This window comes from Crassostrea angulata, chromosome 10, assembly GCF_025612915.1.
Source record: "Crassostrea angulata isolate pt1a10 chromosome 10, ASM2561291v2, whole genome shotgun sequence".
NCBI lineage: Eukaryota > Metazoa > Mollusca > Bivalvia > Ostreida > Ostreidae > Magallana > Magallana angulata.
This window is the reverse complement of record NC_069120.1, coordinates 32,594,931-32,620,806: the sequence shown is the minus strand read 5'-3', so window position 1 is coordinate 32,620,806 and position 25,876 is coordinate 32,594,931. Positions and strand designations below refer to the sequence as shown.

The following is a 25,876-nucleotide window of genomic DNA, read 5'->3' as shown; positions in this document are numbered from 1 at the left end:
GTTTCTGAGAAGAAGATTTTTAAAGATTTACTCTATATATTCCTATGTAAAACTTCAACCCCCCATTGTGGCCCCACCCTACCCCTGGGGGTCATGAATTTCACAACTTTGAATCTACACTACCTGAGGATGCTTCCACACAAGTTTCAGCTTTCCTGGCTCTCTGGTTCTTGAGAAGAAGATTTTTTAAAATTTCTCGAAATTTTTCATTAATTTCTAATTATCTCCCCTTGAAAACGGGTGTGGTCCTTAATTTTCACAACTTTGAATCCCCTTTGCCTAAGGATGATTTGTGCCAAGTTTGGTTGAAATTGGCCTAGTAGTTCTTGAGAAGATGTTGAAAATGTGAAAAGTTTACGGACGGACAGACGGACGGACAGACAGACGGACAGACAGACAGACAGACAGACGGACAGGGTGAAACCAATATACCCCCCATAACTTCGTTTGCGGGGGTATAAATACATGAGAGCATAAAGGTACATTTTCTCCCTCCACTACTTACTAGTTATTGTATTTTATTTTTAAAAATCCTATATGTGAAAGAAGAAAATTAGTGAACCTCAATGCACCAGAATAAATGCGCTCAATTCCTCAAATTAAAAACATTGAAAAATTTAATTGGCCTTCACCATTATATAAACGATTGTCATTTACCAGGCATGAATTCATTTCGTATGACGTTTTATATCCTTACTCACTTGATTGAAGAATAAACTTCACTGAAAAATGTTGTCACATATGTTAAAGAGCTCTAATTCAAATCAATGTATTGGCAGGCATGTCGCTCTATTGTACCAAGGCCCACCCATTATTTTCATCTTTATTAAAAAACAGCAAAGATGATTTTCCGTTGCAATAATTTTTTAAGAACAGCGATAATGCTTTTATTCTCATAATAATAATGTGTCAGGACTATGGAAACTGTTTAAAAGGCATCGTTTTCATATACTTGTGTTCGAAAAACTATCAAAAAGACGATGGGGGAATAAGATGGTACAACTGCCCATTTGGTTTACTGGTAGTCATAAAATACAACTTCAAATTTAACACTTTTTTCAATTAAATATATTTGATATGTTATAATACAAGTTTACAAAAGGGTAATTTCTAACTATATTCAGTTTGAAATTTTTAAAAAAAATAATAAATCTTAAGTTTTGGTGGTATCAAACCTACAACCTAAAAACCTTTGTTCTATAAAGTTACCTAATGTCTGGTGCTGTAACCACTGAGCTATTTTATTCACAACAAAGTGTGTTGTTTAAATGCTTTATGAGACGTTGGCCACGAATTTACGGACTTGTATTATTTTTCTAAAACGTTCAATTGTTGGACTACAAAATGACATTTTTAAAGTGTAGTGGGTCATCTCTCCACATTTTTGTTCATTAAAATCAGTTTAAATTCCATTAAACCGCATTTAGTTCAATAAATGCCTGTTTTTTATTTGTATTTCATATGTTTTACCAGAATTAAACATGAAATGTTCAGTTTTTTCTTAAATAAGTCCACAAAACCATAAAATATCGACCCGGGTTTGCCTACCCATTTTACCAACTTGGAAATCAACAGTCCTCGATAAAATTCTAAATACACATTATTGTGCAGAAATATTTACAGCGAATACAGATATATTGATTGGTAACATATCCTGAAAATATCATTGAGATCGGTTGATTATTAAAAAAGAAAATTGAAAAATATCGATCTGCTTTTATTTTGCCCCGGCCCAGGTTTGCCTACCCATTTTACCAAAACTCGTAAAAACACGGTCACGAGTAAAAATGTCAACGCATTGAAAGATTTAACCTCAATTCACTTCACGAAATCATCACAAATATATTAGCATTTTTCAAGTATCCCTTCGTACGTAAGCTGTTGCACAACAGGCAAATTTATACTAAATCTTATAATGCACAGTTTCTTTTTTCCCTTAGTATATATGAACAGAATATATAGCAAAAGTCCAATGAAAATTTTCCCGTATTTGCATTATCATTTCTGAGTTTATTCATGCTGATGTGATATTGTTGAAACATAAACTAAAGATCCCGTTAGCGTGAATGCATTGCGCAAGTGCAAGATTGTAAAATCCAAAAAATCCAGTTGATTTCTGGAATTTTTTTGGAATTTTCGTTGATTATTAATTAGCGAAGCTAAACTGAGAAAAAATCAAATCAAATTGGTAATCTTCAAGTAGCAATGATGTTTAAAATATATAAAACAAAAGACAGTATTCTTCCGATTTCTCGGTATTAAAGACCAAAAATTCGAGTCTATTATTTTAAAACAATGCATAGTAGTATAGATTAGATCCTGTATAAAAAGATTTTCAAAACTTCCTTCAGACATTCTTTTTCTGAAAATTTACCTGGATGATTTCATAATTATATTACATATTGATTTACACAAATTTGAATCTTCACTAGTTACGGATGCTTCCACACCAGTTACAGTTTGTCTAGTTAATAAGTGTTTAAGTAGAAGATTTTTAGACGGTGGCTATAAATAGCCACGGTCTATTGCTACGGTCCTGACCGGAAGAGTATTTCTCACGGGGACCCTAGCGGATAACGAACGATAACTCTGTTAGGTACATGTATGCAGTGTTATACAGACAATGTTTCATCTACGTGTCGATTTCAGTATGAGAACTAATTTTAATCTTATCAGATATTTTAAGCATTATAGCTGCAAATTTTTTTGTACATACATTTAAATAATGTATGAATTTGTGTTTTATTTTAAATGAGCCGTTACCCTGGCTGCTTACGCGGTATTAATAATTGAAGCACCAACTGCCAGTTTTGACGTTTAACTGTATCAGGACTGCATAAACTATATCACTGCGATAATTGGTCACAATTGGGCACAATAATTGCTTCTTGTCTTTTTTATGATATAAATAATTGTCAGAAACACACTATTTAAACTGGTTTGCCATTTCATATTTCAACACAATACACAATACACAAAAAACTTTAAATTTACGATACAAATGTGTTTAATTTTCGACTGACATGTGATTTACAATGTACCTTATTTTGTACCTCACTTAGTCTGTAGAAACATTAATTTTATTACAGGCACCTCTATATTCATCAGACAATATTTACTGCAGATGTTGACGCTTTACTTGCTGCTGACTTTCTCTCAAACACGCTAATCGACGTCGGATTATAAAATTAACGTGCAAATCGGGTCGCCATTTTAAATGTATATAAACTACATTTTACGATGTTTCAAAGATTTTTAGTTCAGATTTTTTTTTACATATGCGTCTTATGGATTTCATGGCGTGTCAGCTGGTGTATCTCTAATTTGTAGCAAACGCTAGCTTTTTTTTGTGAGAAAAAACATGCGATATTCCATATACATTTATGATACATTGTGAACGGTAATGTAAGATATAATAATTTTGTTAACTAAACAGTTTCTGTCGAATTTTTTCACAATGAACTGAATAACGCAATTCGATGAGCGAAGTACAAATAGTAACTTTAATTCATATGCGTCCGTCCCTGCTAAATGTATTAGAGAATCTTCTCTTTCACTAACAGATAACATTATTTACATTTGTACGTAAACATCGCCCCGTTTGTTCTCAAATAATTTTTAACTCGCGAGTACAACTCTATTATGAACTTTCTTCGACATTTGTTTCCAAGTGTTAGCATCATTTTGTACAAATGCATTTACAAATAGGCGGGCCTGTATAAATGCGCCAGTTTGTTGCGACTCGAAATTGAAATACACACCGGTTAGAAAGTGTCATCACTTAACGCAATGCTACATCGGCCGTAGCGTATACATCCATGCTATATTAGCGATAAATAATGAAACATGAAGGCAAAAAAATGTGCTTCATAGATGACTGTAGAATTCTGCTGAGCTACAGAACTATAGCTTTCCGAAAATATTGCCGGGATTTGCGAACCCTAGATCTATTGTCTAGTACATGCAAAGAATAAAATCAAAGAAGATGGGTGAATAAGGCGTGTAAAATGCCCATATGAGGAATGATTAGATACGGCAAAATTAAAATATCATTAAATCTGACACTTTCTAAAAAAAGAATTAAAAACAATGTATATTTAACGTAACATCGGGTTGTAATCTTTAAATATTTTAAATACTTGCAATATATTGATTTAAACTGGCATATGAGTGTCAAAACCTTCTAATAATGTAATTTTTATAACTTCAATGCATTTTCTTTCATAGAATGGGTCTGAGTTCAATATATTTTTTACAGTCTAAATGTGGTTTAATGGATTTTAAACCGATTTTACTCAACAAAAATGTGCAGAGATGACCCACTACAGTTCAAATATGTCATTTTGTAGCTCAACAATTAAACGTTTTAGAAATATAATACAAGTCCGTAAATTCGTGGTCATAGTCTCATATAGCATTTAAACAACGCACTTTGTTGTGATTGAAATGGCTCAGTGGTTAGAGCACCAGCCATAAGGAAACTTTATAGAACTTGGGTTTTTAGGTTGTGGGTTCGATACCACCAAAACTTAAAGATTTATTTTTTTTTCTTATCTTTTTGAAATATTTCAAACTGAATATAGTTAGAAATTACCATTTTTTAAACTTATATAATAACATATCAAATATATTTAATTGAAAAAATGCTAAATTTGAAATTGTATTTTACGACTAAACCAAATGGGCAGTTGCGCCATCTTATTCCCCCATCTTCTTTATATACACAGCTGTACGGTCAGAAAAATGTGCGTTCAACTTGAATTTTGTTTAGTGTTTTTAAAAACTTATTTTGTATAATTAATCAATATTTGTTGTAAGTTTACTAGAAAAGTTTGATGTAGCAAGTAATTTATGCATGTTAAAGTGTACTGAGAAGCGATAAAATATACATGTGACTTTCCCGAATTCATTCAAATGATTTGAATAAATCTATAGCTAAATACAATAGAACAAATGTTTAAAACGTTGATTAATGAAACTGCCGCGACTGAATGTTGTATGATATTTTTTTAAATTTTCATTTACTTTCGTTGTGAGCAAATGGAAATAATCCACTAAAGTCGAAGATAAAATATTGATTTACTCTTCTGTTTCATGATGACGTGCATTCCAAAAGCAATACCAGTTTTATCAAACAGGTTCTTGTAAACCCATTCCGTTTTCTTTACACCTAAATGTATTAACTAACTATGAGGAAAAAAGCAAATGTGATGGTCCACAAGACTGCAACTTTTTCCCCGTGAAGAAATTGAGGGAAAATGCTGTCGAGAGGGACAATTAACATACTATATGTATGCCCAAATTGTTAGTAAAAATAAGTATTTTATCATGCCAAAGCTTTATTTGTTCTCGTTACTTTCAGAAATCTACAATATATTTAAAGCACAATAGTCCAATTCACACTTTTCAAAAGTTGTTCTCCTTTGCAGGGTCAACCCAAAGGTCAAATGGGAAAAAAAAAACAAAATTCTCCTTCTTCAAACAATCAAATATTTGGGCGAACTGTAATGAAATCTCTTTGGATTTGATTTATTCATTCAATATGTGGTGGCAACCCACATATTTGATAAGTCATTCAAACGGGGTTTTAATGTCAACTGATATAGATACAAACATATTGATACAAAATATATAGAGAATAATACATACCCTTTTCCATATCACAGCTTGTATCAGCCCGAGACTCCAATATCAGCCCGAGGGCCGAAGGCCCGAGGGTTGATATTGGTGGAGGGCTGATACAAGCTGTGATGTGGAAAAGGGTATCTATTATTATATTTATTACATACTTAGTAATAAATTTAAAAAAACCCATCAACTTGAACAAATTGATTACCGGTATTCATTTCATTTGACAAAAGTCTGGACATGTACATGTATTTAATAAAAATATGAGTTCTTCTTGTTTTAACAAACATGAAGCTACAGAACGGAATTTCATCAGGTTTTAAAAGTTGACTGCTTTAAAACATTTGCTAGCATTTGAAGTTTTCAACTGCACTTAAAAATGTCGACTGTAACTGAAATTGTTTTCTTTTTCCTCTGTAAACATGCAAAAATGCCGAAGCGAAAAAAGGCAGAGAAGTTCCGCAAGGGGTGTGATACGGATCCGTATCAGCCCTGGAGGGCTGATAACCTGTATCAGCCCCAGAGGTCGATACGGATTTTGTGATGTCATCTGTATCACATGTGCAAAAAACCTGTATTTATTACTAAGTATGTAATAAATAATTATACAAACTTCTATACGACAAAGACTACTGTGATAAATCTTTGGGTTTTCCCCAAAAGATGACGACCAAGAGACACAGCATTTGTAAAGTGTAGATTGAGATCACAGCTACGATTACCACAGAATTATCCATGTAGGAAACTCACGACCAGTTGTGCGAGTAAGCGTTAAGTATTAGTGCATGTAATTATGCGATACTGGCCGCGGTTTTCGACAAACATAATTATCATACATCACTAATTGTTACATGTAATATGCCACTTTCAAACGACGCCACCGTCTAACAGTACTTTCAGTACTTTGATTCTATATGTATTCCATTATAAAAATTTGATATCCCTACCCCCATTGAGGCCCTACTCTAAGAGGATCATAATTTGAACAAACTGGAATCTACACTATCTGATAATGCTCCGATTCATACGAGCTACATCTTGTCTGGCCAACTGGCTTTTGAGAAAGATTTCTGTAGATTTTTCTCTATTTTTCTTTTTATTTAAAAATTTGACCCCCCATAGTGGCCCCGTCCAACCCCAAGGGATCATGATTTGAACCAACTTGAATCTACATTCCCTAAGGATGCTAAACTACACAAGTTACAACTTTTCTAGCCATATGGCTATTGAGAGGATTTTTAAAAAGATTTCTTCTTTATATATGGAATTTGTGGGTAGCCCTCTCCCACGAATTTAAATCCTCAATGAAAACAATTTTAGAAAGAGTTATCTTTGTTACTGAAACATTAGGCTACGCATCCACGAAATTACATCCCCACAAATGAGCAAAAAAGTCATAATCCACGAAAATTGGCCCCCACTAATTTAAATGATTCCACAGTATTCTTTTGTAAAAATACAAACCCCATTGTGGCCCAACCCTATCCCCAGGGATCATGATTTAAACAAAATTAATATGAATCTACACTACTTCTTTTTTGGCCTTCTGGTTTTCAAGAAGAAGATTTTTAAAGATTTCTTCTATACATTCTTGTGTAAAAAGTCGACCCCCCATTGTGGCCCCACTCTAATTAACCCCGAGGATCATAATTTGAACAAACTGGAATCTACACTACCAAAGGATGCTTCCACACAAGTTACTGCTTTTCTGACCATATGGTTTTTGAGAAGAAATTTTTGAAAAATATTGACAAATTTTCAATAATTCTAAATGATCTCCCCTTAAAATAATAAATGGCCCTTAATTTGAAGAAATTTAAAAGCCCTTTTCCCAAGGGTGCTCTGTTCCAAGTTTGGTTGATACATGTATTGGCCCAGTGGTTCTTGAGGAGAAGATGAAAATGTGAAAAGTTTACACCACAACAACAAATCAAATAGCTCACTTGAGCTTTAACTTAATTTATATCAAAAAATATTCAAACTATCTTCAAAATTTATAAAAATTGGAGGAAATGCCAAATAAGCAATATCAATTTTAGTATAAATGTTTGATGTGATACAATCACTTGGTATTGTTGTCTGTTAGACTGTATGAAAATTTCATGTAATTTCTGAATACTAGAAGTATGATGAGAATCTTTCTTTAAAGGAAATCCACTGTGTTGGCATATTCCTTGTATTCTAGAATAAATTTTTAAATTCATCCAATGGTGTTAAAAAGGGTTTATGACTAATAACTCTTAAAAGTGAAATACCAGTTCTCCTTAACATCTCCATAACTCCAGCTGGTGTTGCAGGGATGAATGTCATTTGATCTGAACAAAACCTCCCAACATTGATAACATTAAATCCATCAACATCTTTACTAGGATCTACAGCATTGCACACCCGTCTCTCTGTAATGTGATCGGGAACGGGCAGCTGGACTAATATCCCATCCACAGACTCATCATTGTTAAGACCATGTATCACATCCAAGAGTTCTGCTTCCTTTATTGTTTCTGGCAATTGTATTGATCTACTTTCAATTCCTGCAATATATTGTTGTGTTTTGGTTATGGCCAGATAAAATTAATATTTAGATTTTCATCCTCATTTGCAAAATATATTGAGCGAGTGGGCAGATTTTATTTATTTTTTATTCATTTAAAAACACCCTTTTCACTGTTTATGTTCTAGAAATATCAACTGCTTTATTCTTTTAAATAGTTAATGCTAATATGAGTACACAAACCCACTTGTAATCATTTAATTCCGTTTTATTTTTACTTTCCTGTTAAAGCATGAAGACATTTGTATCCTTATGATTACAAACTTGACTGGAATCAAACGGTAATCCACATGTTTAGGCAGCCATTAAAATGATTTGAATTTTTTGTATACCGATTGAGCCTGATTTTTTTCCCTAAAAATTTTTTCCACAATTTTTTAAAAAATAAAATAAAATGCATCTGGGCGGAATATTTTCAGAGGGATGGGTGCGGATGAGAATCTAAAAATTAATTTTATGAGGCCTATGATATCAATTTCTGTAATCGTATCGTATATGTAGGTACTTTTAACTATTTTGCAATTTTACTTTCACAACGCAAAAAATACAAAAAGCAGAATTTATATCTGATATTGTTTATTATAAAAAATGACTGATGCAAATTTAAAGGGTAATATTGTTACCTAGTTTTCCTAAATTTTGTCACATACAAATAAAACTGGAGATACCATAAATCAAAGGCACTTGACATATTATATTTTTCATATAATAAACAAGAGGCCATTAATCCTTAACGGTCACCTGAGTACCATAGCCCATACACAAAATTGTGGAGAAGTCTCATAATTAAGGTTAATTATTTCTTAATCATTTAATTGAGTTTCATCCCTGCCTGAATTTATTTTGAAAAGGACTCTTAATCTTGTAGTTTAGCACAATACCTATCACTCGTATCAGAGTGTATGACCTACAACTGAAAAGGCACACGGCATCCATACAAAGTATTTATTTCCCAAGTATGTTAACTTTCAAAATAGGTTTTATGTTGATAAAGTAAAACAAGGTGGCTAGTAGACTACTTATTACTTTACTATTAACAAGTCTAATTGATTATTTTAAGAAATTTAAAAACTGTTTTTGTTTCAAATAATAAAAATACTTGTATAATTATTTTGATCATACAACATCTTAATTACATTATATTTAATGATTAATTACTAAATATGAACAGCGAAGGAAGATAACTCCATTTTGAAGAAGCAAGGGAAGATAACTCCATTATCTGTTATAATCCTCTTCCCTGAACTTCTTTCAAATGCTTTCACAATATCATATCAATACCTTTGATGGACAGCTTCATTATTTTTCTTTTCTTAACATGTGAATTAACTTGTTTCTTTCACTGAAATTCCTGAGCAGAATAAATTAAGACAAATACATACCCCCCCCCCCCTTCCCAGCCATAACCCTTGCCTTACATGGTGACAAAAAATATTATTAAAGATGACAGGATAATTTTTTTTTCTAAATATGCAGTAAAGTTTTTATTCCGTGTTCTGTGTCTTTAGAGAAGAAGATTTTTTAACATTATGTGCATTAACACTTTATGGCCATATTGCCTCCCCCCTCCCCCCCCCCCCCCCCATCCTTATGACCTGAACCCCTGACCCAGGGGCCATGAATTTCACAATATAGGTAGAGGAGTTTGTGGACATCATAACCATGCATTCAGTTTTTTCTCCACCTGTGTGAGAGTAAAGAAGAAGATTTTCTAAGATTTAATATATTTTCACTATATGGCTAAATTGGCCCCACCCTAAAGCCTGAAATCCTGACCCAGGGGCCATGAATTTTACAATTTTGGTAGAGGGCTTCATGGACATCATAACCATGCATTCAGTTTTTTCCTAACATGTGTGAGAGTAAGGAAGAAATTTTTTTTTGCATATTTTGCCCTGCCTGTGGCCCCTTGGGGGAGGTAGAGCCATGAATTTTACAATTTATATTCCTCTTACCAGAGAATCCTGTTACCATAGAGATGCTTCACACCAAAAATGGTAACAATTGGCCTTGTAGTTTTCAAGAAGAAGTTAAAATGAAAAAATGTTAACTCTAGATCTTTTAATTTTCAATCGATCATCACTAAAAATTTTAGGAAAATCTATCCAGACATCTCTGAAATATTCACGAGACAAAAATGGGAAAAAATAAGAAGAAAGAAAGAAAAAACCTAACAATCACTATAAGGTCTTCCGTTGGAAACAGAGGACCTTAATAATAATAATAATATGAGCCGTACAAAAACAATAAGTCTCCAAACTTTGTTTGGGAGACTTAAATATGCTAAATTTGATCATGCATTACAAGTTTGTGTAGATTGGAATTTGGGGAAATAGTTAATCCATGCAAGAGAAATTCGAATAAATTATAGTTTTATGTTTATAGTCAAATAACTAAAGACATTTTACAGCAAATAACTTAATAAGACATTTTACAGCAAACTCGATTATAACGTATTTCAAGGGACCAAAGAAAAAACCTTATTATATAGCCATAATTTCCATACGTTTACAATGAATTTGTAAGATATACCGGTATTATATTGACTTTATTATAGAATAATTGGCTCACAATTAACCAAACTATCGTAAGTTATAAAATCAGTATTACCGTCACTTACAAAATAGTAAATATAACCATTTCACTTCCATTTTTAAAAAAATTCTGTATACTACATGTATTTGAATTTCAGTATCTTATATTTGTATCCTAAAACTGCATGCATCTTCAATGAAATATGCAATGTAAAATATTCATAAAAAAATGATAACATACGTTAAAATTTTGCAAGCAGGTGTCTTAAAAAATTACTTCATTATAGCTATACACTTGTTATAGCCATGTTCATTATATAAAGCAATTTTTATGTTAATGTTTTCAAATGAATAAGAATTCATCAAAGCTATAAATTTGCTATATCGTGTTCATTATATTCGAGTTTTGCTGTGTGTGTGTATATCTAATAATTAAAAATAAGGTATCATTTTTAAATGTATATCGTGATATAAATACGGATTGGTCACCTGATTAAATCTTCCATAAAGCCCTAAGGGCATCCAAAAATGATTGGATGTATATCAGGATACAAATATGGGTTGGTCACATGATCAAATCTTCCATAAAGCCCATAAGGATTTTTGGGATTTGATCACGTGACCAACCCGTATTTATATCTTGATATACATCCAAAAATGATATCTTATTTCTTATATTTACGTTTGTTGCAAATTATGACTATAACATTGCCCCCTTCTTCATTTTGTGATGACCTAGACAGCCGCTTCAATTAACATGACGTAACAAAAAATAGTTCAACAATGTTGCAAGTTTCTTATTATAATAATAAATAAATATGACATTATTTTTGACAAGACAACACTTTTTTTAATATAATTAAGTGAAACAGTAAAGAAAATTCACTTGTATAATTGAAAAAAATAAAACGATTTAAGCTTGGCGGATTACTGCCACTTCCGTCGAAGTAACAGATCGGTACGTTGGAAATTTGAAAACAAAGTGATTGAAAGCTGAGTTAAGGCCTCGAGTCTACTTAGGCATTTTCAGATGAAATTCTATTGCAGAATCAGATTCAAGAGCAAACAAAGTGATTGAAAGCTGAGTTAAGGTCTAGAGTCTAGGTGTGTTTGAGTATTTGGTTAGTTTGAGTACATAGAAAAAAAAGTGACCTAGATTATTCATGCGCTAGTTTAACCTCTTGACCAAGACTGCTGTTATGTTTCTTAAAAGCTAATAAAGTTAGCAAGTGGAATATCAATTTTCAGGTCAAAAGTGAATACATAATACATTGAAATACAATATGTACTCCCAGAACAATCAGAATGTGTAGGTGCTCATTTAATTTGCACACATTTTTGTAGACTTTAGGCCTATGAAAAACATAGCTAATCACAGATTACAAAGCTCATCAAGACGAGGCATCAACTTTATAACATTTATGAGACCACCTTTATCATATTACATGAAAATCATAGTTAATAATCTTGGATATTCATGAATACTGTTTAGACACAATATCATATATTATATGTTCAAAAATTTTATGATAATCATGTATAAATTTCATACAGTATAAGATACAATGTTTATCAATACAATAATATAAATAAAAGGCCCATGGGCCACATCGCTCACCTGAGGAACAATAGGTATAATAAAATCGGCTTAATGGAGTCATAATACAAACTACAGTAGTTGGCCATAAGTATGTTCCCAAAATGGCCGCTGTAACATTTTTTTTCTTCTGTAAGGTACATTTTAAAAGGAAATAAAGCATATTTTTCTTTGATGTCCAGATTCAAAAAATGTGCCCTATGATTCTCCGACTTTTTTTCTTCTTTTGCCGAGTTAATTTTTGGAGTTATTCCCCTTTGGTAAACATTTATCGTCTGCACAACAACATGGCGACGAACGACAAAAAATGTATGGGAAGACAGAAACAAGTCGTAATACAGATGTCAGATTTGGGATTTATACATAAATAAAACTGGAAGGATCAACGGAATAAACAACCGAAACTGTTATGTAAAGTTTAAAAATACGGAAGACCGGAATAATGGTAAAATCGTAACTCGATCTGAAAGTTGTAAGATTAGGTAACCACGAGATGACTGAATCCCATTTTAAAGTCCCCAGAACAAACCAAAAACATGCTTTCAAAAATCAAACAGCTTGATTTACAGCAAGACCAAAGTATAATGTGATAAATAAAACTGTAAGTAGACTGTTTCTCATCAGTAATTGTTTGGCACTTCACATATCGCCAATAGTTTGTTAGAAAAAGATAACCAGGCTTTCTAGTCCCAATTAAACAGAGCAGAATGACAGCATCAACATATATTTTAGCTAACATACTGTTCAGACACTAATATCATTAAAATTATGTGAAAAATGCTAATAATACGGTAACAAAGGTCAAAAAACGAAATCCGAATTTTCCAAAACCTAGAAAAAGTTGTACTTGACATTTCGAGTAGTCTCACTTTATATTGACTGCAAGCCTTTACATCGTTAAACGAGGAAAATTGCAAGAATATTTCATATCCTAGGATATAATAAAAAGTAATATATATGTTTGCCTAGTCATTTTTTCTTTGTTGTTAGAAGTAGTTAGTCAAAAAACTTCAGGCGATGACGAGGTCTACGTTAACGTCGACCATTTTGGGAACATACTTATGGCCAACTACTGTATCTGGACAATGTACAATAATACATGTAGATCCTGTATAAATAAAATCCATTTTCTCCTTGGATATTCTTATATCTATAATCATAAGTCCCTTTTTTAACAGGATGATTTTATCACATGTTGAGTATTGCAGTTCTCCAAAAGATCCTAAACAATTGCTTATATCTGGAATATAAACCTACATCAAACTCTGAATCCCTTGTGAGGCTGAAAATTGCCAGGGGCCAAAGTCTAAACGATTATAAAGAATCACTTGGCTGATAAGTTGCTTAAATATTCCTATGTAAAACTTCGACCCCCCCATTGTGCCCCCCCCCCCCCCCCCGACCCAGGGGTCATGATTTTCACAACTTTGAATCTACCTGAGGATGCTTCCACACAAGTTTCAGGTTTCTTTGCTACTTAGTTTCTGAGAAGAAGATTTTTAAAGATCACTATACATATTCCTATGTAAAACTTTGACCCTCCATTGTAGACCCCTACCCTCGGGGGTCATGATTTTCACAACTTTGAATCTACACTACCTGAGGATGCTTCTACACAAGTTTCAGCTTTCCTGGCTGATTAGTTTCTGAGAAGAAGATTTTTAAATCAAAGGCCTGAAGGGCCACAATGGCGTCGAGTTAAAGTTAATTTGAAGAGTAAAAACCTAAATAATTTTTTAAACAAGTGAAAAGCTCTCAATGTGACAGCTAACCGGGTTTTCTTTTTATATGTGAACTGTATCCATAATCCATGTCAACCCATATCCAGTTAAAAATAAAGTACCCCATATGCAATATTTTGCTAAAAAAGACTTAGTTCAAAAGCTGGTATTTTTTTCATTAATAATCAGAAATAAAAATCATAGAAATATGCACACCTCTGATACATGTACAATTAATCTGCAAAAGAACAACTTTTTATCTATAAAACTGTAGGAATAGTTATCCGTACAATGAGGTTACCCTATATGCAATATTTTGCTAAAAATTGACGAACTTCAAAAGCTGGTATTTTTTTCACAAATTATCAGTAATCAAAATCCAAGCAATATGCACGCCTCTGATATATGTATAATTGATCTGCAAAAGAACAACTTCCTATCTTGAAAACTGTAGGAGGAGTTATCCGTACAATGAGGGTACCCTATATGCAATATTTTGCCAAAAATGACTAAGTTCAAAAGCTGGTATTTTTTTCATAAATTATCGAAAATCAAAATCCTAGCAATATGCATACCTCTGATATATGTTTAATTGATCTGCAAAAGAACAACTTCTTATTTTGAAAACTGTAGGAGGACTTATCCGTACAATGAGGGTACCCTATATGCAAAATTTTGCCAAAAAATGACCAAGTTCAAAAGCTGGTATTTTTTTCATAAATGATCGAAAAATCATAATCCTAGCAATATGCATACCTCTGATATATGTATAATTAATCTGCAAAAGAACAACTTCCTATTTTGAAAACTGTAGGAGGACTTATCCGTACAATGCGGGTACCCTATATGCAATATTTTGCCAAAAAATGACTAAATTCAAAAGCTGGTATTTTTTTCATAAATTATCGAAAATAAAAAAAAAAATTAAAAAAAATACGTTAGTCAACTTTAAAAAAATATTGAAAATGTTATTTATCTCATATAAACTAATAAAATTACAATTCATTACAAATTTGCTCACCTAATATTTAAAAAGTTTTAAATTTCAATTGAAAATTTAAGTTTATAGAAATATCTTAGGAGTTAAATTTTTTTTAGATTTTTTTTCTCTATTTATATGGAAATAAATATTAAAATTATTATTGTGTTTAATTCTATATATTGTATACTGCTGATAACCACTCTGTCTCTTATTATCAATTTCATCTAAAATTCACAAGGGTCCAAATGACACGGGCCGAAAAGATCAGGGGTAGATAAAAGAAAGCACCCATTGACGTTGTTTTACAAAGTGAAAGTAGTTCACCAGTTGGTTTAAAATAACTTTTGGTTGTAGATGTACTTATCGCTCGATTAGGAAGTTTTGTTTCTACAAGATCAAACATTTGTGCATTGTCAATTTTCGATATGGATACAAAATAATCTATTTTGCAGGCTGGTACATTTCATAACAAAATTGAGTATGTAAGCCCAGCTATCGCATGTGTCTCGGTGCTAGTGTATTCATCCGCTGAAACCGAGACATATTGTTTTCAATAAAATCTGAACATTTTAAAGACGGCAACCATTTCGAACCTGCAAACTTGTTTTGTTGACGTATAGTTCTGCTCGAAATTGAAGTATGTCATCTATTTTTCTTCAAACACATACGAAAACTTTGCACTCATTTGAGTTGTTTGGCACCTAAAAATGTAACTTAGGGACGTACGATCCCTAGATGGCTTTTGAGCTTCGCTCGCCGCCATAAAAATTAACTCTATATATTCCTATGTTAAACTTTGACCCCCATTGTGGCCCCACCCTTCCCCTGGGGTCATGATTTTCACAACTTTGAATTTACACAACCTGAGGATGCTTCCACACAAGTTTCAGCTTTCCTGGCTGATTAGTTTCTGAGAAGAAGATTTTTAAAGATTTACTCTATATATTCCTATGTAAAACTTCGACCCCCCATTGTGGCCCTACCCTACCCCTGGGGGGTCATGATTCTCTACACTACCTGAGGATGCTTCCACACAAGTTTCAGCTTTCCTGATTTTATGGTTCTAGAGATTTTTGAAAATTTCTCACAATTTTTCATTCATTTCTAATTGTCCCCCCTTAAAAAAGGATGTGGCCCTTAATTTTCACAACTTTGAACCCTCTTTGCCTAAGGATGATTTGTGCCAAGTTTGGTTGAAATTGGCCAAGTAGTTCTTGAGAACATGTTGAAAATGTGAAAAGTTTACAGACAGATGGACGGACAGACAAAATGTGATCAGAAAAGCTCACTTGACCTTTCAGCTCAGGTGAGCTAAAAAAGAAAGATTTTCTTTTGATCTGGATTGTAAAGAAATACCTGATACATTTTATTACTCACGATGTCATTTCAAAAATTATTAATGGGACAACTATCAAACAATAGTTTAAACGGACGAAAAAAAATCAAACCTCATAATAAACTGCTACAATGGATAAAAACAGTGGATTTTGTATTTTACTGTTAATTTTTTCAACTTTGAGCCTACGATAAGCCAATTCCGGGGGATAAGCCGAGGCTCACGCATCGGATAAAAAAAAATACCAGCCTTTGCCCCAAAAAATACGGTAGTAACTTAGATACAGGACCTTCAGCAAACACTTTAACCAGGTCCGGACTCCGACATCGACCCCGGGGGTATAGCAAGCTCCCCCGGACTTCGTCTTGGTGAGCTAAAAATGTTTCTTTCCGCTTTCCCAACCGACCCTATCTTTTACAACCTACTCCAAACTTTTTCAAAAGGCTTTTTGACTGAAATCGTTTATTCCTGTTTATATCCGATTTGGAAAGTATTTTAATCAAAATTTGGTCCCAAAAACGCTTGCAGCAGTTTCTTTTTTCAAATCAGTGTAACTCAAGCGTTTTGTTTCAAAATGGCTGTATATGTTTCCGTGTGTTATAGATATCAATGATACTCTCATCACTGCCAGAGGAAAAATCTAATATAAGCATGATAAGATCATTTTTTGTTTTTGTTAGGCCAGCTAAAAAGTCAGGTGACATCTATAAGAAAATATCTATTATAGACTTCTATGAAAAAATATGTCTTGCATATCCGACTCTCAGCATACACTTCTGCCAACTCTCACGCATTTTATTGGTCACTTGCATAAAGTGACCACCAGTCACGATAGTTGGGTGTTTGATTTATACACAAAATAGCCACAAAATAAAGCACATTTTTAAGCGAGATAACTCTGGCTACTTTTTTTGAAGTGAAAGTAAACAATGGATTCCCGTGATAAACTCTGTTAGAACGACCATGCCAATGTTTGTTGTATATACATTTAGCATGTATCGTAATAAATATCAAAGAATTCAGTTTTTTTAGTGTATTATGAAGGACAAAAAGAATTTCTCACTTTATACCATTCAGCAGTGTCAGTATCAAACTGGCACACATGGATACTGCTCAATACATACTCAATACACACTGGAATATAGAGAAAAAAATTATTTGAAAAAATTTCCGACCTAGCTCCCAACTTTTTTTCAGCATAAAAGCAGAAAGAAATCATTATTATTTTTTTTAGGCCTTATGCAAAGAGACAAGCTTATAGCTGAGTTCATACAATACCGGTGTCATATAATATTTTGATACCGCGAAATATTGAACCCAGGTTCAATATATTATGCGATATTATGAACCCGGGTTCAAAATATCGCTGTGATATATTGAACCCCCCCATAAAATATTGAACCCCGGGTTCAAAATATTATGGCCGCGATATTTTGAAACCCTCTCGAATTTTCATTACTCTTGGAGAGGGGGTTCAAAATATTATGGCTGCGATATATTGAACCCCCTACCTATTTCCAATTCCCTTTGGAGAGGGGGTTCAAAATATTATGGCTGCGATATTTTGAATCCCCCTCTGTTTCCAATTTCCTTTGGAGAGGGGGTTCAAAATATTATGGCTGAGATATATTGAACCCCCTACCTATTTCCAATTCCCTTTGGAGAGGGGGTTCAAAATATTATGGCTGCGATATTTTGAACCCCCCTTTATTTTTCATTGCTATTGGAGAGGGGGTTCAAAATATTATGGCAGCGATATTTTGAACCCCCCCTTTATTTTTCCAATTCCCATTGGAGAGGGGGTTCAAAATATTATGGCCGCGATATTTTGAACCCCCCTCTATTTTTCATTGGTATTGGAGATTTTGAACCCCCTCTCCAATACCAATGAAAAATAGAGGGGGGTTCAAAATATCGCAGCCATAATATTTTGAACCCCCTCTCCAATGGGAATTGGAAAAATAGAGGGTGGTTCAAAATATTGCAGCCATAATATTTTGAACCCCCTCTCCAATAGCAATGAAAAATAGAGGGGGGTTCAATATATCGCAGCCATAATATTTTGAACCCCCTCTCCAATACCAATGAAAAATAGAGGGGGGGGGGGGTTCAAAATATCGTGGTCATAAAATATTGAACCCAGGTTCAATATTTTATGGGGGGGTTCAATATATCGCAGCGATATTTTTACCCGGGTTCAATATATCGCGGGGTTCAAAATATTATATGACACCGGTATATGATTGCACAATGACTTGTCTTTGCAACTTTTATGCAGTCTTTTATTGTAACTTTGCACAGATTACTCTCTGAATCCTATGGTGCCTCCTTGCAAACAACTGCCAAATTGAATATATCCCTCCCATCTGGCTGGGAGAGAGCTACAGACCCTGAAACGTACTACTACACCACACGCTCGCTGCACGCTCGCTACACGCTCGCTAAACGGTTCACACGAAACGCTGAACGGTTTACACGCAACGCTGCACGCTTTGCCCGAAACGCTAAACGATTTACACGAAACGCTGAACGGTTTACATGAAACGATTCTCGCACGAAACGATTTGCTCGCTTTTCACACGCTTTGGACACGCTTTTATCCTGATCGATTCGGTTCCTCTCGGATTTTTACCTTGACTCTGTTAGTAAGAATTGATTTTAAGAAAACACGAAATAATAGAAATACCGATATTAGAAACATATATGTACATAAGTGTTGAATTGATTAATTAAATTATTTTGATACTTATATTTAAAGCAAAATGGTATTGATTCACAGAGTTAGCCTAAAATATTACTTCTATAAATATATTTATTGCTCAAAAGAAATATCCATGATTCTTATTAATGCCGTAAATAATAAAAATTAAAAAGAAAAAAGTTACCGTAACACAATATTCAATACCAAAAATAAAATCCGTATGATTACAAACTGAAATCGGTTTTTCAGTATTCGGCGGGATTTTTTTCTTCTTCTCACATTAATATTTTTATTGGTTTCAGAGAATACGATGTAAAAATACTAACAGTATAACCTGTAATTATTTACATTCATGATTTTGAAAGTTATGTAAAATAAAATTAGTCACATTAGTTAGAAAAATGCTATAAAACAACCGATTAATTTTTTTCTTATGTCGAATCATTCGCATAAATAAATGTTCCGTACATAATATCACAGAAAAAAAAATCAATCGATTAAACAATAAAGAAAGTTGTCATTACTTTTTCAGATAGAACAAAAAATAAAAAATGATTTAAATTTTTGTCTCAATATTCGTTTACATAACCGGCGCCCCGCATAACGGCGTACAATATATCTATCATAATCTATTTGATATTGGTATAGTGCATATAGATTCCCATAGTAATTAATTGCATGTGTACATTTTAGGAAAATTTCAGTGTGTTAATTACTTGTTGTTTTCCGTTATCAGTGTTTAAATAATTAAATTAATAACTTGTAGAAATATTTTAATCGGGATTCAGAAGAATTTACTTCCCGCATTTCATAGAAATGAACAGAATATTTCCTTTCTATGTTTACATTTAATTTTGTTCAAATTAATGTTAATTTAAAATAATATATCATTGAAATTGTGTGCATCATCAAATACTGATTCCGACTACCTTGAAGTCATTAAATTTCTATGGCTATTGACAAAAAAAGAGACGAGTGACCATCCAATGAAATAGAATACACAGAGTTTGATTGACAGGTTCAGCCAGGTGCAGGTCTTACCCGATGTCCGAGGTTATGTATACTGGATGTACACAGCCGAATAGTCTCAGTAACTAGTCTTCTTTCAATACGCATACTTTTCTTTGTTTGTTAAAAATTCATTCAATTTTGTTAAAAGATAAGTATATCATTTCTTATAGATTTTTTTCACGAGAATATCTTATAGGAGTTTTGCCAATCACAAACAGTTTAAAGTAATGTTTAACATGAGCGCTATTTTGAAACAATTAAATTGTCAGAGAGTTCCGAATGAAATCTGATGAACGTTTCACACGATTCTCGCACGCTTTGCCCGAAACGATTTACACGCTTTGCCCGAAACGCTGCACGCTTTGCCCGAAACGCTAAACAGTTTACACGAAACGCTTCACACGAAACGCTAAACGGTTTACACGAAACGCTAAACGGTTTACACGAAACGTTTCTCGCACGAAAGTCGCAAACTTTTTTGGTGTAGTAGTACGTTTCAGGGTCTGTACATGCAGATTCTGGATTGTACCCAATATAGAAGCAAGCTAACAATATGCAGTTTGACCCAGAAAACTGAACAGTTTTATCACTTATTTAAATTTCTCTTACATGAATGGTCTAATTTCTTCCCAGAATTCCAATCTACGCAAACACAACTGTTGTTTCATACTAATGTTATTAGTCACCTCGTAGGCTGACTTAATAACTAATCCCATGCAAATTTTGATCAAAGAAGATATCTGTAAGCCAACGCTCATCAGTGATACACTCTCTCTGATGTGATTATACAAAATAAGCAAAGTCAACATTTAACAGGATGTTGATATCAAATTTGTTCAAAAATAAATCCCATCATATAACATGCCTAAACAATATTGAGTTGCTGAGAAATCTTTGATGAAAATTTGCGTTAAAAAATTTAGTCAAAACAAAGTCGTCATTAAACAAGAAGTTGACATCTGATTGGTAAAAAAATGAATCCTACTATATCACCTAAACAAAGAGTGTCTTAAAATTTCAAGCACCTGTGACGAATAGTTGCCGAGAAATCTTTGATGAAAATTTGTTTGAAAATTTAAGCTAAAAATAAACAAAGACATCACTTAACAGGAAGTTGATGCCCTATTGGTACAAAAATGCATCCCGCCATATTGCATGCCTAAAAAAGGAGTGTGTTAAAATTTCAAGCACCTGTGATTAATTTATTTGCTATAGAAAAATGCAACAGAAATTTGTTACGGACAGACAGACAGACACATGGGTAAAACAGTATACCCCTCTCTCTTTCGAAGATGTCACTTTAAACCTAAGTTTAGTGAATAAATAATCAAAGCACCAGAAACTATAGTTAACCTCCAGTTCCAAACAATATTAATATTTTTAAAAGTTGAAAGATTTATTCTTCTTTTTATTCCTTAGAAAACATAAAGTCTCAAAGATTTTAACAGTCATTATATGTATCCTAGAAATTTAGTTTTCATATGAAACCTGGTACCTGTATATTGACAAGCTTTGATTTTGTTTTTGATGTATGTTTTGCTGGCAGGATCATCTCCTACTAGAACAACACAGAGAGATGGGGAGCGGCGCCCTTCTTTGACCATCTTCTCAACTTCAAATTTAACTTCATCTTTTATTTCATTAGCTATTTTACGCCCATCAATCAATTTGGCAGCCAATGTTCTGAAAATAAAGTAAAGAAATTACATAAAGAACTGAGTATATAGGCAAATAACTAATTAGTTCTTGAAACAGAAACAAAATATTATCATTATTAAACATGGTGCCAAGAGGACACATTGCTAAGTGCCTGTGCAACAAAAACCATAACTCTAATCAAACTAGAACTGTCCTAATGGGACCAATACCCCGGAAGGCTAATTTCAAATGGGATAAACAGGAATTTAATTTCAGTAACTAAAATATATAATTGAATCAGAAAGGTTTGTGACACATAAATAATATAAATTCTAGAGTTATAACAATTTTGTTGATTAGATCAAAGTACTGAGAGTACTGTTATGAGTTGATGCTTCAGGAATCAGACATTTATTGCACTTTTCTCAATAAGCAGAATTTGAAATAAATCATTAATGAAGTTTATAGGTATCTTATTATCCTAGGCCATAACATATCAAAGATAAAAAATAATGAATAGTGAAATATCTAAAGGGATGTTCGGCCATCTTGTACATTTGAGGGTCAAAATGTAAACATATATTGAACTGGTTTGTTTCTGCCCAAAACTAACTAAAACAGTTGTCATAACATAAAAAGGCAATAAATATGAGTTCTACTTATTGTTTAGTTTGCAAATTACGCATACAAAAACAAAACAATACCTTTTTTAAAGCTGCATGGTTTGATTTTATTTCAAATTTTGTGTACGCTTTTGAAAGGATATGTATGCTAAGTATGTGTATAATAACAGACATTGTGGTAGTTTTCCTGACCAATTAAGCCATATTTCAATGAAAAAAGTGATGACCTTTTTTTTTTTTTTTACAAAACAAACATTATAAAAAGGGTATCGCGTTATTTCACCTCATAATTAAATTCGCCCCTAAAGTCAGGCGGGGATGATTGTATTACGACTTTGACATCAAGTGTAAATGTGAGAAATGTTCTGGCAAAACAAAAAACCCAGCATACATTTTGTTCACTATCATTTCTTAAAGAGACAGTATGGCGCATCTTATAAAAATAACGACTTGAAAATTTTTTCGGATCGGGCGGTATTTTTGTACTACTCATAAATGTATAAATTTCAAAAAATTACAAAGTTCTACATGAAATAAATCTAATTGTTTCATTTAAATTAATAATTACGTATAACCTATCACATATTTACATCGCAACATGTTACGGGGTTCAGCCTTCTAAACTATTACGCATGCGTATGTCCTGTAAACAAAACACATGCAGGGCTAGCGAAGATTGTCCTGGACATGTTTGTTGATAAACATATGTTTTTTCTACTTCTCTTAGGTAATAATTGTTCAAAGTTTTTAAGAAAGAATAATTATTAATTTGTAAGCATGTATTTTTCGTGTCTGCTACAACCTAAATTCATTTTTGTAAATGACGCCCCTTGAGGGGTAATTTGACATATTTATGTCTGTTCATTTTTAAATGAACCGAAATTGGTAAACCATTTATAAATTATCGAGTAAGTGACTATGTGTTCCGTTTAGAGAGTCCCTTTAACCTCGTATATCATGATAACCGTAGTCGGAGGAAGATCTTGTAGTTTTCAGCACTTGTCAATTACTGTCAATCGAAGTCCACGTGGTACAAATAAACGATATAATTTTATTACGGCTTGTACGGCTTGTACAACCATTGAATTTCCGGAAGCTCATAATTACGTTAATTAGGTATGTTAAAGGGATTTTTGTGTATTTCAACTATTACAATCAACGTCATTTCTTATTTCACAACGATACAATGGGTAAATCTGAAGTTATTCACACATGTGTTTTCAGCTGTACTGTCTCTTTTAGTTTGTTTTGTTTACAATCGATGTATTTTGTTTTGTTTTTTTGTATGCTCATAAAAAATTATGTTTATTTACTTTGAATATTTCTAACTTTGTAGGAGACTGATTCTGCTGGTGCAAATAGGTGCGGGTTTATAACTCTCTAAGATAATTGGTTTGTATGGAAAATTATTTGATACTGTAATAGCCAAATTAAGTTCATTCAATCAGCCACATTTAACAAACGTTATATATCTTTCTCATAATTAAAAATAAATACCCTCTATACCGGTACCTTATTATTAGGTATAGAGGGTATATAGTTTTTATTATGACAAAAATGTATAACGTCTGTGCCTGTGATTTATCTGTATTACTGAGATACTACAGTCAATTTTTTCTTTGATACGTCAATCAATAGAAAAATTATTATCTTCATTTCTTATCATTTAATAGAACATGTGAAGTGTCATTGATCAAAAATGTAAATAATGTAAAGGAAGCGGCGCGTATGAATACAAAACAACTACAGCAACAACTAGACACGATCTCGTTGCGAGCAACGAGGAGGTCTTCCGTCTGAGTTTTAGAATATGGAATGACCTTATTCTTGACCTTCATCAGCGAAATGTATCCGGAAAAGGAGGCGGGATCTATGAGTAATGGGTGAAAGACTAGCTATCCCTTTGGTGTCCCTTATTTGAGGGATCAGCTCCTATTCATTCATTTTAGTCAAAAGGTATTTTTGTGTACCACTAATAAGTATTTAGAAATTGGTTACCGTTTTTTGAGATATCTGGGAAAAATCGTTTTGATATCCGGTTCTAATACTCCTTTTAGGGTCCAGATAAAAACAATATATGGTTGTACATTGTTAAGCTCAATATTTTGAGCATCTTTTGTTATATATTGTTTTCCAAAGATTTCCTCCATTTTGAGATATTGAGCATCAAAGCCTTAGACTTCTGGCCCATTAAAATCCCTAATTACGTAACATAAGAGTAAATGATTGCCATGTACAGGTACATTACATTAGAATGAACATAATTGCTTCTATAACGTATCACAAAATATTTAACAGTAAAACGTTATCATTAAAAGACTTTAGAGCCCCCTTAGCCCCTTATTAGAAGGGCCAGCACCTTTTTCATGATTTCAAATGAAAGCTCTTGTCAATTCAAACACTTTTTGTTCAACAAGTAATTACACATTTTGTACGTTCTTGAGATATCTTGAGAGGGTCGTGTTAGGGGCCAACCCTGTAACTCCTTTTAGGGACCGCATAACAAAGAAATTATAGTTGATTATTGTTAAGCTCAATATTTTGAGCATCTTTTGTTCAATATTGCTTATCCAAATGTTTCTTCATTTTGAGATATTAAGCATTAAATTTTGGACTTCTGGCCCCTTAAAATCCCTAATTACGTAACATAGGAGTAAATGATTGCAATGTATAGGTAAATAACCTTAGAATGAACATAATTGCTTATATAACGCATCACAAAATATTTCACGGTAAAAGGTTATCATTAAAAGACTTTAGAGCCCCCTCAGCCCCTAATTTGAAGGGCCAGCCCCTTTTTTATGATTTCAAATGAAAGCTCTTGTCAATTCAAACACATTTTGTTCAAATAGTGTTTACAAATTTTGTACCGTTCTCGAGATATCTGGAGAGGGTCGTTTTAGGGGTCGACCCTGTAACTCCTTTTAGGGACCGCATAACAAGGAAATTATGGTTTCAGATTGTTAAGCTCAATATTTTGAGCATCTTTTGTTAAATATTGCTCTCCAAATGTTTCTTTATTTTGAGATATTGAACATCAAAGTTTTGGACTTCTGGCCCCTTAAAATCCCTAATTACGTAACATAGGAGTAAATGATTGCCATGATTAGGTTAATAACGTAAGAATAAACATAATTGCTTCTATAACGCATCACAAAATATTTCACGGTAAAAAGTTATCATTAAAAGACTTTAGAGCCCCCTCAACCCCTAATTTGAAGGGCCAGCCCCTTTTTCATGATCTGAAATGAAAGCTCTTGATTTAATTAAGTTTTTTTGTTCTACATGTTTTAACAAAATGCTTTCAAGAAAAGAGATATTCAAAGAAAACCAAGAAAAATCATGACGCCTTTTTTATCCTAATTTTCAAGCTCGGGCGAGCTTCGGCGCTCTTGGAGATATAGATGATTAATGACCATTAGACACTATTTCAGTCTTTCGTCTATCAGCCCTGAAAAGTTCAACTTCATATCTTAAATAGTAAAAGAGGAGTTCTCCGCACAAAATACCCCTATAAAAACTGATAAATCCACGATATCTCAAGACAGGAAGTG

The 25,876-nt window shown here is 33.0% G+C and overlaps 1 protein-coding gene across 1 annotated transcript in view; it reads right to left on the bottom strand.

Annotated features, from left to right (window-relative positions):
* Positions 1 to 25,876, bottom strand: part of LOC128165840 (bifunctional methylenetetrahydrofolate dehydrogenase/cyclohydrolase, mitochondrial-like) — a 63,676-nt gene that overhangs the window by 22,242 nt on the left and 15,558 nt on the right. The window contains exons 2-3 of the mRNA XM_052830691.1: positions 21,557 to 21,744; positions 7,884 to 8,159 (exon numbers count right to left, since the gene is read on the bottom strand). Coding sequence (XP_052686651.1) covers positions 7,884 to 8,159; positions 21,557 to 21,744 — 464 coding nt within the window. The remainder of the gene's footprint in view (positions 1 to 7,883; positions 8,160 to 21,556; positions 21,745 to 25,876) is intronic.